Raw genomic sequence first — 18,640 nt, forward strand, 5'->3', positions numbered from 1 at the left:
GATCAGGAAACACGCCCATAAGGCACTTCTTATGTTATTGTTTATTCTATGGATAAAACATAAAAAATGTCCTAGCTTGTAAACCGGCCTTTGATTGGGTATAATAATAAGTAAGTTAAGTAAGTTTTCACTATTCCAACCTTAAGCTCTGCGTAATATTTATAATGCACTTATACAAGGAAGAGGGTAAACTTTAAGTTATCAATCAACTCAAATGTAATCACTAAAAACATTAACCGATAGAAGTGTGTTGTGGGTGTGGCAGTCTGTCCGACGTAAGGTCGATTTTATCTTACTTTGGGAGAAATTGATCAAACATTTTCAAATATAGAAATTCTTTCTCGATCAGATAATCAATTTCATCGGCCAGTCTGGGGTATAGAAGTCGAAAGGTCTTATTGGCGACATCAGTTTTCTTTCAAATCGGTATAGATCACACTTCTATTGATTTTCTGTTCAGTGCTAATAAGTACAATTTTGTGGTATCAACAAATGGAAACTTTTCCTCAAGAACTGACACCAGTATTTTGTGAATTTTCATTAAAAAAAATTGATATAAGCACAATGGTGAGTAAATTTATTCCTTACAGATTAGATAATCGAAGAGATTACAGCAGAAATCTTTATATATATGGTACAATTTTTTAACCCTTTGACTGCGAGTTCTGAGCATAGAGCATTTGAAATTAGTGAAAATTTATTTTTAGCTATATGTATTACATTTATAGTTTTATTCCAAATAGGTTATTACGATTTTGCTTCATATTGCAGCAAAGGGTTAAGTGCTTGAAAAAACAATGTGCTTTGAGATTTAAAACAAATAATACAACAAAACTTCAAATAAAAGAGATAAAAATTTAGTTAGCTACACATTTTAATATATTTGTCACAGAATAATTGAAAGTAATGATTTAAAGTTTTATTGTTAATAAAATTAAATAAATAATAAAATTGGATAAATGTGACACAGTTGGGACAAGTGTGACCAAAAATAAGCTACATATTATTTAAAAACAAAGAAATAAACATCGTAAATAAAAAAAAAAAAAACAATTGAGCCTATCTGTGTCACACTTTCCCAATACTGTCACACTCACCCATCATTTTGTTGGTAAATTCTTCAACTTGTCACATTACCACAAAGATCCCATCCCAATATACTTTTGACACCTTCTTCAAACAACAAAGACTTCGAGGAAACTCAAATAGAAAAAAATAAATATGTAAGAAATATAAATTACAGCACAAAATAAAGACAAATAAAACTCAGTATTTGCAATAGAAAGCATGCCGTTTATTGGAGAGTGGCACTAAATAGTACTTAGGGTTAGGTTACATCTTCAATCATGAGGAATTTTTCACCATTCTATGAAGCCATGATGGTGTTCAAAATGAATATTGTAATTCTAATCTAAAAGGTAAAGCTGCAATTCATTTTAAAACTCCAACCTGCCTCCAAGGAATATTAATTAATAAAGAACAATAATAATTATATGTGTCTATGGAAGACATTATAATATTCATTAAGAAAATCTTATAGGAATTATTTAATCAGGGTGGCAACAGAAAAGTTACGTAAAAATGGGGACACCTTTAATACGCAAATTTTATTTTAGAAACACTCTGTAGTAGTTAGATAATAATCAGAACATTTTCTTACATTATATTAGTAAAATCATTTTAAAGAGGAAACATTTGAATGTACATACATATTTGTGCACACCGATAGTATCGAATGAGGACACATTTGAATGTACATACATATTTGTGCACACCGATAGTATCGAATGAGGACACATTTGAATGTACATACATATTTGTGCACACCGATAGTATCGAAAGAGGACACATTTGAATGTACATATTTGTGCACACCGATAGTATCGAAAGAGGACAATTTTGAATGTACATATTTGTGCACACCGATAGTATCGAAAGAGGACACATTTGAATGTACATACATATTTGTGCACACCGATAGTATCGAATGAGGACACATTTGAATGTACATACATATTTGTGCACACCGATAGTATCGAAAGAGGACACATTTGAATGTACATACATATTTGTGCACACCGATAGTATCGAATGAGGACACATTTGAATGTACATACATATTTGTGCACACCAATAGTATCGAAAGAGGACACATTTGAATGTACATATTTGTGCACACAGATAGTATCGAAAGAGGACAATTTTGAATGTACATATTTGTGCACACTGATAGTATCGAATGAGGACACATTTGAATGTACATACATATTTGTGCACACCGATAATATGGAAAGAGGACACATTTGAATGTACATATTTGTGCACATTGATAGTATCGAAAGAGGACACATTTAAATTTACATATTTGTCAACACCGATAGTATTGAATTAGGACACATTTGAATGTACATACATATTTGTCCACACCGATAGTATCGAAAGAGGACACATTTGAATGAACATATTTGTGCACACCGATATTATTGAAAGAGGACACATTTGAATGTAAATATTTGTGCACACCGATAGTATCGATAGGTTATAGGTTAATAAGTGTTTGAACCATAGTTTGAAACAGCTGGAAATTCTGAAGAAATTGGTTTTCATGATCTGTAGCCACCCTGTTCATAGTACGTAGGTATGTAATTCAAAACATCTCTTCCATGCATCAAATATAATATTTAAAAATCACAATTTCCTACTGGCTCCGAGTATAATAAGTCATTTCACTACTTTTGGAAACAAACGCAAACGCCCAAAACACAACTTACCTTACACAACCAAAACCAAGTAATTAACTATAAAACACACATTTACCTATAAAAAATACCAATCTTGTTTATTGGCAACCAAGTAACAATTAATTATTACACCATAACTATAAAATCTAAGAGACATTACATTACATCGGCCGAATACTTAATTTATTGTTCTAACAGCAGATTTTATGCATATCGACTTTCCCAACATCTTCAGAAGAAAGAAAATCAGAAGTTCCCAAACTTATGTAGGTACTTACTTACTTAAACCTTTAATGAAAAATTAAAAATAAATTAAAGTAAAAATTTGGATCAAAATCTTTTGGAATTTAATAAAATGGAAAACTTTAAACTGCATCAAACATAGATCTCAACAAAAAGTTTTGAATTATGTATACAGTTTATAAAAAAGAAAGCGCGCAAAGTACGCCTACCGTAGACCAATCATATAAAATCGCCATCAAAGCACTTTCAACTCTCGAAAAGCTAGTTAAATCCCCTGCTGGAGAGTGATATTACCCATGTTGGGAATCACAGGTCTCATATAAATCTGACATTTTTTAATGATAAACTAATGTTTAAAAGACAAGTTTTTTTATGCACAGCACAAAGGATAACAAATTATTATAAGCAATTATGTCGCCTGAAATATTTATACAAATTGAAAATATCTCCGGAGTAAAAATAAATGCCGCTGACAGAAAATGAACCCGCACCTTCTGATGTCCGGTCAGGTGCTCTGGACCACTGAGCTACGTCGGCGGCATTTATTTTTACTCAAGAGATATTTTCAATTTGTATGAATATTTCAGGTGACTAATTATTTCTGATAATAATTTGTTTATTCCTTTCAAAGATACAAGACACTGATTTTTTTAAATCCTGAAAAGTACTGTTAGAACAATTAAATACTCAGCCGACGATTGGTCAAAATGTAATTTTCTTCAAATTATTATTAAATAGTTCACAAATCGGCAAATTTCTCAACTTATGAGAAAAAATTCCATTTATTTGTTTGTTGATATGTATGTTCATTCTGAGGAAATGATTTTTAATTCATAATAAAGACATAATATGTAGTATATTTTCTATCTACCATACTGAATATGGAGGAAACAATTTTATTCAGGAACTTAAATATAGTAATTATTATTGGAATAATGTTCAATAATCAATTCAACAATCATCAAACATGTACTGCATTTTGTATAAAATTGACAAATTTCAACGATAAATTTTCTCATTAAAGAAGATAATATCAACAACTTTCTAATATATCAATAATAGGATAATATCAACAATGATAAAATATGAAACAGACAAAGACAGAAAATACACTACTCTTACAGGGAGTCTATGTAAAATCTGTGTTTGAGCTCCCATTAACCTTATTTTTATTTTCTGTGTCTTTGTCTGTTTCATATTATCATTGAGAGTTATTATCTTCTTCAATGATCAAATATTACAATGAGGTTTATAAGATAAGCTTCAATAAGTTATCATTGATAAAATGTTCTATTTAAAATCAAGGCTCAAAGTACTACATACATAAATTGACCCAAAATACAATATGTCATGTAAAAAGGTTAAAACTTCTAAAATGATATAGTAAAAAAAAAATACTTTTTATAGTTTCCATATTAAAAACATTTTTCAGTCTTCAAAAATATTATACACACAAATTGCATAAATGAGAAGGCTTATCTAATAAATGCTGCATAAAAATAGAGCACAAATATACAGGAACATAGTAAAATATCAAAGAGCATGTAATATGTTAATTATTATGGTATTACATTTTTCAACTAATTCAAAATTGAACCAAATGTGATAACAAAAAATTACGTTGTAAAAAAAAGTTAGTTAGGAAAGAATAAACATCAAAAATTTATGTTTTGAGAATAAAATATTCGACACTAATCTGTTTTACTTAAAATTTACGTACTTATTGAAAACGAAATTATAACATTCCCATAAAACCAAGTGCAAAAAATAATTGAGTGCTAAAAATGTTGACGATCAAATTGTAAGCTAAAACAAAAAACTGTAAAAGTTAGCACAAAGCGAGTGGACCTCAAATAAAATAAAATATCACCTACTGTCATGGCATACCAACAATATTAGAAAAATAACTGCGTAAGTACTGTAACAATAATGGTAATTATTTATTTCTTAGTATAGGAGCTAATATCCAGTTTTGACAGGGGCAGGGGTGGGATTTCCTTACCGTCGATAGTTCCAAATTCACGTTCGTGCGCTCGGGTCAGTACTTGCTTGTAGAGGATTTCAGCTTCCTTGTATTTACCCTGCACACAAAAACATCATACATCATTATAATAATGCATTATTTACATGTACAGTTCAAAAGAGACTGAATGCCTTTCAAATTAGAAACATTAAGGACGGGTTGTTTCGGAGAATTTGTTCAATTCTTCAAATTGTTAATTTTCAAGTTCCGTGAAAGATTTTTTCAAGTTCTGCTATTTCATTTCTGTCAAGCAACTAGCCTATAATAATAGAACATGAATAGGACTTTCACAGAACCCGAAAATGAATGTTGAAATTTGATGAATTGTTAAAATTCTGCAAAACCACCTCTGTCAATTTATTTCAACATTATAAATAACCGTGCAGAACCCTCTTAGCCACAATCAAAATCAATATGATTCACCGTCTAATAAAAAAAACTGCATAACTTTCCATATGGCTATGTTTTTTTGCATAAATCAAAACATGCAACTGGTGTTAACCCCTCAGGCTAATTCGTTTGCTTTTGGGAACAGCTCAGATGGTATTAAAGAAATCACTGTCTCCCTTACTGTTGTAGTGTGAGTTATGATGTACAATGTGGTTTTAGAAAGAGAAAACAACACGCTTTATATTCAAATCTAGAAGTTAACCACAGAAGAATTAAAATGTACCCTCTATTAAACCAAAGGTTCCGATCACAATTAGAGAAAAATTTATGGAACTTTTTCAATTAATTATTTTTATATGAAATGACAAAAAAACTTAGGTGACTATAATGTTTTTAACACTTTTTCTAATAGACATGTTTTTGTTGTTGTTATCAGTAATTTTAGTTCAATATTTAGATGAAAAAACATAAGGTGTTCCATTTAAAAATTTCATGTTTCCTTTCAAAAAATTACGTTTTACCTTTCAGAAACAGTGATTAGTTTTCGATTCAGAAATATTCAATTTGGAAATACTCTGACATTCTGACAGAATATACCAGAGGTCGGAGGGGTTAAGCGGGAATTTCAACCTTATCACCATCTGCGCAAGGAGTGAGTGTTTTCGCCGTTACATTCCAAGACGCTTTAATAAGCAAACATGCTGCAAAGATCCAAGTATTTACCTGTTTAAGATAAGAAGAAGCCAGGTTGTTCTTTGTCTTAGCCACATTGGGGTCATCTGGGCCTAGCTTCAGTTCATAGATCTCCAGAGCTCGCTGGTAATAGCGCTCCACTTCGTCATACTTGCCCTGAAAGTCAAAAGAGAATTTACTAACCTTGAACAAAAAAAGGAATAACACATTAATAAGGATATTCAAAGTAGCATTTAAAATTCACAATCATTTTCTAAATTCGGATAAGTTGTGTAATTTCAGGTTAGATAAAGTGATTTACCAGTTTTTCTTCATTACAATTTTTTTTTGGTTAAATTATCTTCTTTTTTTATGTGAATACAAGAGTTCCAATGGTCCAGCGCCAGTGGTACTATGGCATCCCAAATTTGGGTACGTTGTAAGGCTGAAGGGAGTGGTGAGGGGATGGAGATGGAAAAGAAGGTTTGAAAGTATCCAGTTATTCAGATCACTGGATCAGATCACAGAGATTTTCTACCACTATTAGAGATGAGCTGGGAAATAGTCCCTGCGGCTAGTGCGGCTAAACAAGAATAAAGTATTTATTACCTGGTTTTGGCAGAGAAGGGCGAGGTTGTTAAGCTGCTTGGCCACATCAGGATGTTGGTTGCCGAGCACAGCCTCTCGTATTGCCAGGGCGCGTTTACAAAGAGGTTCAGCTTCTCTATATTTACCTGGAAGCATTTGTAGCTAATGAAACCATAATTTATTTATATTTTTCCATCATTCATTCATCATTTAAATTCAAAGGATTAGAAAAATAGAAAAAATAGAATAGCATAATCAAATATTATAAAAAAAACATTCTGTGAAAACATGGTTTCATATATTTTACATTGGTTCAAGAAGAGAAAATGATCAAGACTTTATGAATAGATTGATCTCAATCGCTAGACAAACATAGAGATCTTTGGGACATAGAGTACGCAGATTATCTCAATTTAAACATGGCCAGATTATCTTGCACAGGTTAAGTGTTAAGCAATCAATACAATTATTATAACAATGTAATGCATTAGCCTACCTCGTTTTCCATAGAGCACAGCGAGATTGTTAAGGGTGGCCGCCACGGCAGGGTGGTTCTCCCCAAGGGTGGTCTCCCGGATGCTAAGGGCGTCGTTCAGCAGGTTGGCCGCTTCCCTATACTTGTTCTGATCCCTGGGGAACGGAGAAGTAAAAAATAGGAAGAAATAGACATTAGATGCAAAATATGTAAAAAGAAGCATGATGGAAAATATGAATGGGGTAACAAAAATAATAATCGAGAATATTAATTTAGGCAGAACGTGGAAAGTCAACAAGGCAAACATATTGATAAACAATAGGACCATAGTGAAGGGATAGTAAGAAAAATAAATGGAAAAAGTCACGAAGGCGGATAGAATAAAAATATACAAAGGGGTTTTAAGAAGTGACAAGAGAGAAGTTAGGACATACAAAGAAGAATTAAGAAGACCCAAAGGTGAATAAAGGATAAAAAATCATGAAAACTAATCCCACTTGATCAAAACTAAGATGATTAGAATGGTGGTCACATCTCTGAGGTGGTGACACCTGTCTCCTTCAAATTAGATTTGGGAGTAATAAAGACTAAAAGAAGAATATCTCACCTGTAGACCAAAGCCAAGATGTTGAGCATAGTGGCCACATCGGGATGGTCGTGTCCGGAGGTCTTCTCCAAGTCCTCAAGCGCCTGCTTGCACAGCGGCACTGCCACCTCGTAGCGGCCCTGCGAGGCGTACTGGATCACCAGATTGTGCAAGGTACGCAGACGCGCCGGGATCTCAAAGCCCGTGTTCACCTGCTGGGCAAACTGGGACGGAGGAGTGGGCGACATGGCTGCAAAACGTAAACAACCTGTTATCTATGCTCATCCTCCAAGAGACAGAGGGTTGATCTCGATTTATTGAAAATTGGCTGGAAGATCCATGGAGAAAACATGATTCATTTGTGGTGCCAATGTCCCCGCCTTGATGGGATGAAGACTATTATACTGAGGAAAAGACATTGGCAAATTCCCAATAGCAACCTTGATAAACTTTAGTAAAGAGACTAGGCTACTGTCAAGGGAGTAAAGTGAAACATAAGGTACACAATGAGCCTATGGCCTGTGTGCTAACGGGAGTCATGTAAATGTCCTTATCAATAATAATCATTCAATAAAGGGTTCTGATGAGAGGGTACCATTTAGAAGCGATGTGCTTCTTTCCCATAATAACAGAGAGAGTTTACCAGTAGTACAAAACATATTCATAATGACAGTCTATCGCTGTCACCTACCAAACTCGGTTATATGTACATTGGCTCATTTGACAAATTAGAAATTAATAAACTGGCTACAGATACACATACAGAAAAGGGTTAGTATACGAGAATTAACTAGGATGCTAAATAATGTACCGTTTTCCAACGATAACAGATCAAATCCACCAGGAGAATAGAGCGTAATAATATATAATAGTATAAAGTGAGTCTATAGCTGTCATCTACTAAACTCGGTTATACAGGGTTTTCCAATAAGAGGTGTTATTTTGGTATTCAATCGTAAAAGATCAATGGTTTCGTTGCTTGTGTGGCACGTAGCGCCGTCTTGTTGAAAGTAAACGTTGTCCAGATCAATACCATCCAATTCCGGCCATAAAAAATCATTAATCATCTCTCGATAGCGCAATCCATTCACCGTAACTGTTGCTCCAGCCTCATTTTCGAAAAAGTAAGGTCCAATGACTCCGCCGGACCATAAACCGCACCAAACAGTCACACGTTGAGGATAGAGAGGCTTTTCAACAATAACTCTTGGGTTTTCCGAGCCCCAGATGCGACAATTTTGCTTGTTGACCAAGCCACCGAGGTGGAAACGGGCCTCATCACTCAAGATGATTTGCATTTGTTTCACTCAGGTGAATTTTAATAATTTCAATGCGTTGTTGAAGCGTGTATCGTTCCATTTTTATTAATGGCGTAGTTTCTACTTGTCAAATGTCAAAAAATGACAGTTTCAAAAGTAACATCTACCGAAATAGCGGGCTATTCAAAATAACACCTCTTATTGGAAAACCCTGTACATATACTCGGTTATGCTTATTTGGTATGTATATGGATAGTAATGTGGATACAACACTTGATGATTGAGGATGTATAAAACATTAACCGCAAGATACTTTTTCACCACCTAAGTGAAAGAAAAATTCGCCACGGCTAAGAAATTGATTTAATTGAATTGAGGTAAGGACATACTGTTTCTCTCCTCCTGTTCATCATCAGGGAATAAGTCTACCATGGGGTCATCCTGCTTCCCTGTTCCTGGCCGTTCACTGCCGGTTCTGTTACTGTCCTCTTCATTAATGTCACTATCGTATTTCCTGAAATTACATCACAATGTTAATAAGAATGAAAGGCCAAGAGTTGGGCATCTACATTTGTTTGTCAACAGCGTATCCTTAAGACACTTTGGATATGACGCTCGCCAAACTGAGAACACCGACCATTCATCAGCAAGAGTGTTTGGCAGGAGAAGCAGAGGCAAATCACCAATGCGTGGGACTGATAAAGTATGACAGGCGTCCAGAACGTCGGTGACCATGGTTCTCCAAGCGGTGCAGTACCGTGAGGCGTGGAGGAGCCTGATTCACCAAGGCAGTTGGAATAGGCGGTCATAATTCATAGCAATAAAGCAAAACAACTCAAATAAAGTTTCGATGTTTTTTTTTCAAAACCAGTGACATATTAAACGGTATAACAGGATATAACAGAATAGTGAAAATAAAACATGATAACAGAATAAGTAAAGTTAGTTTCACGGGTAATAGAAATAAAGCAAAATATCGTATGAAAGCCGAACGATGACCAAACAGCACATACTAATCAAAGCGACAGATCCAATAAAAGTTGAGCGATTGGTACATCAGTAGAAATAAAGTAGTAATTTGCGCAATCTTTCAAACTAATAATGATTCATGGCCTTTCTCCCTTGTATCATTTATCTATGGTTAGTTTAGAAGTAAGGTTAGGTCTGGTCAGGTTAGGTTAGGTCACATTAGGTTTGTTTTTTTTAGTTAATTTTCTTTAATGTTGTTTTGTTGTGGAACTATAATAAACATGACTATTAGTGGCGCGTGACTCACTTAATGGATGCCATGAAGGACAGGTGGCTGTTCTCCTCCTCGAGCTGGGCGACCCTCTGCTCGGCGGCCTGAAGACGCTGCTGTGCGGCGGCCAGTTCGTCTCGAAGCCAGGCGTTCTCCTGGCACAGGCGCCGCACCTGCGTGCGCAGCTTCTGCTTCTCCGCCTCCACAGTCTGCAGGTGAGTCGCCAGCGCCATCATCACCTGGAAAACAAACAAAAACACCATGTTCATTTCTCCCATTTAAGACGACGTGGAATGTGTACAAAATTAAGTAATTCATTTATGGTGGGACTGTACAACGTGGCAAGGAATAGAAAAACGAAAAGTCAGTGAGACTATGGAATCCTCAATTTGGGTATCTCGAGAGGCTGAAGGTAATGGGGAGGGAAAGGAGATGGGGAAGATCCTTGGCTACGAATTTGAAGTCTCAGGTTCAAATCCCGGCATGCCCAAGTAAATTTTATTTCATTATTTTGTGCTATTTGAAATTTATTAATTAAAAATAATATAAAATATATAAATTTGCAACGTCTTCCAGAGTGGTAGACACTGTCAGTATCACCCTGATAGACCGCCATTCAGAATCGAAACGTTACTTGAAATGGCTTTAGCCATGTTTGGTGACCACATCTGAATAGGCACGAACTTCCCTCTTCCCCATCTCCTTCCACTCCATACTATCTTTAGCCTAACGAGATACGCCAATTAAGGGTTCCATAGTCTAACTGGCTCCAGACGGTTGGGAGAAGTTGGGACTCTTGTGCGGTACTAATATAAAAAAATATTATAAATGGAACAAAAAATTAGCCTTATCTTATTTTTCACAGTTAAATATGCGATCTAGAGCTCCGTAGCTCATGATGGATATGATAAATTTCATAATGCCAGAGCTTACCTTGTGGATTTTTACCACTTTATACAAACAGATACCTGCTGTATTATATGAACAGATATTATATTTAAAAAATATATTATTCTGCTCTCTGGGTATCGAGGCTACAACTATTCTATTACCATTAATTATCATTAAATTATTCTCGTTTTTACATTATAGTGTAGATTTCTTGCGCTAATTTGTAACTTTTTAATTTAGTTTGGTTCTGACAAGATTGAGGACTAACCACTAAATTTACAGAAACATTTATCAGATCACAGACTTCAAAAGCCTACAAATAAAATAAACAGCCACAAAAAAAAAAATATTATATTTACACAAAGAACTGTTTGCATAAGTGAAATTTGGTAAAGACCCGTCGGCGTTTATTTTCAAATGAAAAAAGTTTTTTTATAAATGGTTCGCAGACCCAAAGGCGTTCTCAGAACGACAAAGATAAAATATATAATAGATAATTTTCAACCCAACGAAAAAATTCGGTAAAAAATAAAAGGTTTTGAGGAAAAAAGTTAAATCGTACAGAGCTGCTCATAGGAGAGAAGTGAAGACAGTCATAAGATAGAGCATTGTAGAAATACAGGGTGTTAAGGGTTTACTTGACTTACTTTAACCAGTGATTCCTGGGATTATTTCGAGTAAAAATGTAAATGAAATTTTGGTCTCCGGTGACTTTTTGATGTTTTTTTATTTAAAATTAAATTCTCCCACATGTCAATACTGGCCATTTAGCCGAGTAACTGCCCAAACCCCTCACATCGACCCTAGCTGCCCAATTACTACTTATTTTCTATATTTTTGTTGAAAAAAAAAGCTCAAAAAATATCACCGGAGACCAAAAATGCATTTACATTTTTTACTCCAAATAATGTCAGGAATTATTGGTTGAAGTAAGTCAAGTAGTCCCTTAACACCCTGTATATTTGTACAAAGCCGCAGGTGATTTTCCACAAAAAACGGCGCTATTTAAATCATCCAAATTTTGAATTTCAAAATAACCATTCAGAATCGAAACGGTGCGTGAAATATGATGGTCCAATAATTAGAACATAATATTATATTACAAGAGAAATGTTAGAAAAAAATGAGAAAAGAGGTTAGTACCTACGTACTATTATTGTATGAATTACAGCAAAGACGTATATAACAAAATAAATCAATAGTTAAAACCTGGACGAGATTTATAAAATATCAATGCCATAAAATAGATCTTTTCTGGGTTCTGTTCAACACTCAGTATTTTACAATTCCGCTAACACATCGCCGACTCCAAATTAAAACGGACCACGCGGTTAAAATACCGCCGGGTTATTAATTCGGCCGACTGTACTGACTGATGAATTTCTTTAAAAAAACAGGAACAAAAGAAGGCAGAAAATGAAAATTGCATCTAAAAAAAGCAAATAAAAATGTTGGCGTAAATCTGTAAATACGGCGGCTACATGTTGCGCGCTCGAATCGGGCGATGAATAAAAGGAAGACAAAGATTTCAGAATTGCGAATAACCTGGCAATACATAAATTTTTGAATTATTTGTATTCCATTATAAATGAGCTGAAATGTGGTTGCAGAGATTCTTTGGACCACTCGGATACAACCCTACAAATCTACAAGCCTTATTCAAAGGATGATGAAATTTTGCACACGTGATCATCAAAACAAGAGGAAGGTCACTGTCTACATTAGATTTCGAAAAATTCTGTGCAATGCCGGGGATTTCAGCCAGTATTGCATAAAAAAAGAAAGAAAGGTTACAGCGGAGCTCTCCGTAATGTGACTGTGATTTCGATTCTTCGGTTATAATGACCGCTCTACATTCTAGATTCTAGACAACCAATCATAATCAAAGCAACAACTGCGTGATACGAGAGCGAAAAGAGGGTAGTAATTGGGCTACCTCGCCGCGAAAAGCCTCGAAGAAAAAGTTTAAATAAATCCTTGACTATTCTAATGACCTAAGCGATTATAACGGCCACACTTGAAAAATCAATACGATCGAAGAGAAAACTCCACCTCCGTAGGACTTGTAAAATGTAGAGGCAAACTTCGTGAACATAAATAATTAAAGTTCTCAAGAATTTCTGTGTCGGTGAGTTATTTTGACAACCTCAAGGCTCAGTTGAAAACGAACCTTCGAACTTGGACTCCCATCTAATGTTTTTGAATGAATGAATTGCCTAAATACACAAGTTAACTCAAAGTTTGACGTTCCTGTCTTCTATCTACAGATCTCTTCTCGTTACTCCACTGTTAATTCTCAGAAATCCTTTAAAACCTTGGCGTGTTCATGAGACAATGTCGCGGCGATAACAATATGCATCATTAAATAAATATTATTAGATTGCAATACAATAAACGAAAATAAGATTAAAGTTCTTATTCAATATGTGATAAATATAATAATTATCATAGCTCTTAAGTGATATAGGTAATAAAAGAAACAAATATTATAGGTACACAATACGATAAAACATAACATGCATTCATATTATGATAAACGAAGGAAAAAATATAGCTCTTATGCAATATGATAAACGAAACATATGGCTCTTATGCAATATGATAAACGAAAAATGTCGCAACTCATGAAAACGATAGGTAAATGAAATAACCTAATATAGATCCTACGAAATAATCTTTACGGTAAACCTGTCGATTATGGATGGGACATCGGTTTCCCCCATACAATTTCCATTTATTAATTCTTTAACCTGTCGATTGTGGATGGGACACCGGTTTCCCCCCATACAATTTCCATTTATTAATTCTTTAACCTGTCGATTGTGGATGGGACACCGGTTTCCCCCATACAATTTCCAATTAAAAGAATTAATAAATGGAAATTGTATGGGGGAAACCGGTGTCCCATCCACAATCGACAGGTTAACCCCCAGAGTATGACAGAGAAAAATAATTTGTGTCATCTTTGAGGATGCTGTTTGGGGGGTATTTTTAACTCTTAAACCCTACCTGGGGTACCGGAGTACCCCCCTGGTGTTTAAAATATCAACAATTTTGACAATATTGCACTGTTGCAAAAATAGCTCTAGCTAATCTACTCTCGATAAATGGCGCGTAAGTACGTCGGTAAGCCGTGACCTCCCGGCAAGTGCAGTCGCGTCCACAGGTGTTCCGGGGTACCCCAGTACCCCGTGGTAGGAATAGTGTTAGTTCTTCCTTCCAGTTATACTTGAATTACTGAAGTTGTTTTTCGACACCTCTCTGGTAAGTTTACACATTATTTATGATTTACTTTACTTTGTGATAATGGCTACAGTACAGTGTTGATAGAGAGGGCCTGCGCCCAATAACGAGACATTCATGGACTAATAATGTGTTATGAATGTAATGACAGTGTATGCAGTGTAATGAGGTGTTGGATTGTTTTCAAATATGGAATCCTAGACTTGAAATCTTGGGGGGGGGGGGTAAAATTGCAGCTGCTTTGTTGGTTTCTGACGACGAAGAGCTAAACCTAGGAGAAGATTCAGAAGATGAGCCCGACGGTGTTATCGAGGATTTCTGGGACCATTCTGAAGTCCCATCTCATGAAGACGGTGATCAAGTGGAAGGAAATGAAGAGTATTTAGTGCCTGACAATGATGGGCCTGGTATAAATGAATGTTCGTGTGCTAGATTCTCCATTAGTTCTGTACAGAAAATGTCATAATAATGTTATGGAACTGACTGCTCCAGTACAAGGTCTTAACAGAAACCTGACATGTAACAATTGGTTCACGTCTATACCCACGGCCAAGAAGTAACTGGAAAAAGGGATAACATTAGTTGGAACTGCAAAGAAGAATAAACGAGAAATTCCTCGTGTATACTTGGACACTAATAATTTAGAAAGATGCACCTTAATGTTTGCCTACGACGGACCTCTCACACTTTTGTCGTATTGTCCTCTGAAGTCAGCTAAGAAAAAAGCTGTAATCATGCTGTCCACCATGCATGACAGCCCTGACAAGGATAATGAAGTGTACCTTCCAGAAATAATAAATTTCTATAATAAAACCAAATGCGGGGTGGATGTGTTCGACCAACTTTGTAAGAAGTACTCAACGTCCAGGAAGACTAAAAGGTGGCCCATGTGTCTCTTCTACGGGTTGCTAAATGCCGTTGTTGTCAACTCTTGGGTCTTATTCAAACTGTCATTAATAAAGAGAAAATAACCAAACGGCGTGAATTTCTTAAGAGTTTGTCAATGGCACTCATATATTCTCATATGAGAGCAAAATTTCAATGGCCAAGTTTACCCCGGGATATCAGAGAAACTATACGTGCAGTCTTGAATATTCATAGTGAAGATCATAGGCCGGTCCCTTATAATCTCAAACCTGGTGGCTACTGTTTTTGTCCGCGCACAAAGGACAAAAAATCTCGATCTGTCTGTAACACTTGTCGCCGCCATATTTGTGTTGACCATCAATACAAAATCTGTCCTTCATATGACGACAAAAATGTCTATTAGTTTTTATTAATAAAATTTTATTGTCTTTTCTTATTACTTTGCCATAATACAAATAATTTTTAAAAAAATATCAAATACTTTTATTTTATAATAATTACATTCCCAGACTGGTAGGGTTTAAGAGTTAAGGAAAGGAACGATAGGAAGTTCTGGGAAGGAAAAGGGTATGAGGGGTGGGTAGGAATCTGGGGGTCAGTATGTCCAGGAGTGACGTACGAATCCTTCCCTTCCATTGTGATGCAAGGCGATAGGTCGAGAGAGTCCAGCTGAAGACTTAAAAGTTATCTCCCTCAGCCGGCTGGTGGGTAGATGCATCAGCCATCAAGACCTCGATAAACCTCACCCAAACGTAGCGAACCACCTGGGGTGACCTATGGCAAAAGTGTTGGTTATCCAATAAATAGTTCCCGGGGCGGCGGTACCCATACCCGCCTCCCAAATATTATGTTATCTGCCGATATTTCAAAAATTACAACTAGATAAAAAGGAAATATTTAATTTGTTCACATACAATGTGCGAATCGGATAAAAAAATTCAGAATACTGGCGTGAAATATAAAAAGATCTTAAATTAAAAATGATTTAAACGAGAAGCTATAAATCCTTGTAGTCCCTTACTAATAGTTCAGCATTATAGCCACCTCTGATAGAATTTTAAATATTGTATGAAAATACGTTGAAAAGCTCATCAGGGGGGTTGAGTTGATTTGAAACCTTTCCCGTTCCCGAAACCAGGGAGCGAGGTCTGGCGAGGCGATGACAGCCGTTTGGTAATTTTGGAAAACTTTGGCAATTAGCGTTGAATTAACTTAAACGATAAGCGGCATAGTGGAAATATCTAAAACATAGATGAAAACGTGAAGACGCGGTACATGAACATTTGAACATATTTTATTAACATAGATATTGTAGTATATATTAATAATAATCTCAAAAATAAAAGCCAATAACATTGCTCCTCGCAAAAGTACAACAAATTGTGTAAATTATAACGGAATTTGATGTAAGCGTGTGAATGAATTACTATAAATGTGTATTATTTGTTGTTGTGTTTCGTGAGCACCTCATGGTCACATATACTACAAATATATATTATACATGATAGAACATTCTTACAGATCTCGATGGCGAGAATAACCGAACCTAATGGTACGTATACATCCGCGAGCCGAACTGCCGAACTGAACCTCAACTTATGGGAAAGAAACGAAGCAACCGCAAATGGCGCGAAACGCCGCTTGCAGTTGATTCGTTCCTTTCCCCTAATTCGTGGTACGGTTCGCGTTTTGGTTCGCAAATGTATACGTACCCTTACAGGCGAAGTTTGCTAAAAAGCGCAAGGATTTGGAAACTTGTTCTATCCCTATTCAAAAGTTTTTTGGTAGATATTATACAATACACACATACCTAATACATTTTGGTAGATATTATGCAATACACACATACCTACTGTATTTGGGAAATATTATGCAATACACACATACCTAATACATTTTTGTAGATATTATGCAATACACGGTGATCGGATAACTCGTCAAAATGATAATTCATCACATCTTTAAAAAGTTATATAAAGTCATGGAAAGCGATGAAACAAAAACTTTATTAACTGGGTTGAGTAGGTTAGGTTGGGTTTAAAAAAAAAATTTCATCGTTTCTAGTGACTTTATATCACTTTTTAAAAGTGTGTTGAATTGTCACTGTGTTGATTTACCATGGAACCGCAATACACACAAAATAAATACATTTTGGTAGATATTATGCAATACACACATACCAAATACATTTTGTAGCGAGAGATAAATTATTATTAGGTACCTACATATTTTGTCAAATACAAACTCATTTTTCTCATTTTATTCCTAACAAATAATTATTATTGTCATTCAAACAATAGGAATCTTAATGTATATCAGCCTGCGTATGTTTGTGCTCGCGAAACCCGAAAAGTAGTTGACTGATATCGCAGAAAATTTCAAAGTTTGTTCTCATTAGTGCCAGCAGTGTTTAGAGAGTGGTTTGAAATGGAAAAAGTCGGGGACGCCCGAGGAATACTTAACGCAATATCTCTGCACCGGAATGAGATAGGAGTAGAATTAAAGTAGATGTAATGTAGTTTTTTAACAGTAACATTGTGGTATACAGCAGTGAATGAACGATGAAAGTATCGAACCGGCTAAGCCCTAGATTCAACCCTTGAGGCGTCTTGTATTACCTTTCCGACAGAAGATATATGATAGAATCATTTCTTCGAGAGCTTTAACTGTTTCACACAAACAGATTTTTTTCTGATGGTTGAGATTATATAATACAAAAGGAGTTCAACATAATAAGCACAAAAAGGAGGACAAATTAAAAATTAATATCTGCCCCAGCATTGGTAATTTAAAAATTGTCAAAATTGAGGATTAATCTTCCTGGAAAATTTAATAAAAATAAAATGGTTTATTTTCGTATAAAATTAAAATAAAAAAAACCCTATCTACCTTGTCAAGGTCGAAAGGAAATTGTGCAACGTCACGGAACCTTAACTACCCGGAGATTTCCTTAGGCCGCCTCGATGTATATGCCCCTAATGCTCCCTACATTATTTCATCGTCCCGCCACTGAACACACAATCCCTAGAAGTGTTTTCTTTTCTAAACCAATTTGAAAATTAGTTATCTAAATGAACCAATTTGAAAATTAGTTATCTAAATGAACCAATTTATGTAAGACATTATAATTCTGATGACAATAAAATGATTTATTTGCTTAAGAAAATATTTAAACATTTGAAAATTTTTGAGAAATTGAGCGTATTAGGTCACACAGATACGCCTACAGTGAACTACGGCTTCAGTAGTCCACGCATAATATAAAATTAGGCGTATTAGGTCACACGGATACGCCTACAGTGAACTACGGCTTCAGTGGTCCACGCATAATATAAAATTAGGCGTATTAGGTCACACGGATACGCCTACAGTGAACTACGGCTTCAGTGGTCCACGCATAATATAAAATCGTGTATAAATCC

The 18,640-nt window shown here is 35.3% G+C and overlaps 1 protein-coding gene across 12 annotated transcripts in view; it reads right to left on the reverse strand.

The window, feature by feature from the left end:
- Positions 1 to 18,640, reverse strand: part of Klc (kinesin light chain) — a 126,205-nt gene that overhangs the window by 16,864 nt on the left and 90,701 nt on the right. For all 12 annotated transcript variants that reach the window (XR_016303779.1, XM_089642647.1, XM_089642644.1 and 9 more), the window contains 7 exons: positions 10,254 to 10,456; positions 9,367 to 9,491; positions 7,740 to 7,968; positions 7,154 to 7,287; positions 6,679 to 6,803; positions 6,121 to 6,246; positions 4,987 to 5,065 (listed from right to left, as the gene is read on the reverse strand). Coding sequence is in view for 11 of the 12 variants with exons in the window: in XM_089642647.1 (XP_089498773.1) it covers positions 4,987 to 5,065; positions 6,121 to 6,246; positions 6,679 to 6,803; positions 7,154 to 7,287; positions 7,740 to 7,968; positions 9,367 to 9,491; positions 10,254 to 10,456 (1,021 nt within the window). In the remaining variant the exon portion in view is untranslated. The remainder of the gene's footprint in view (positions 1 to 4,986; positions 5,066 to 6,120; positions 6,247 to 6,678; positions 6,804 to 7,153; positions 7,288 to 7,739; positions 7,969 to 9,366; positions 9,492 to 10,253; positions 10,457 to 18,640) is intronic.

Source organism: Hesperophylax consimilis, chromosome 18 (genome assembly GCF_061612785.1).
Source record: "Hesperophylax consimilis isolate HC1 chromosome 18, BYU_Hcon_1.0, whole genome shotgun sequence".
NCBI classification, from domain to species: Eukaryota; Metazoa; Arthropoda; class Insecta; order Trichoptera; family Limnephilidae; genus Hesperophylax; species Hesperophylax consimilis.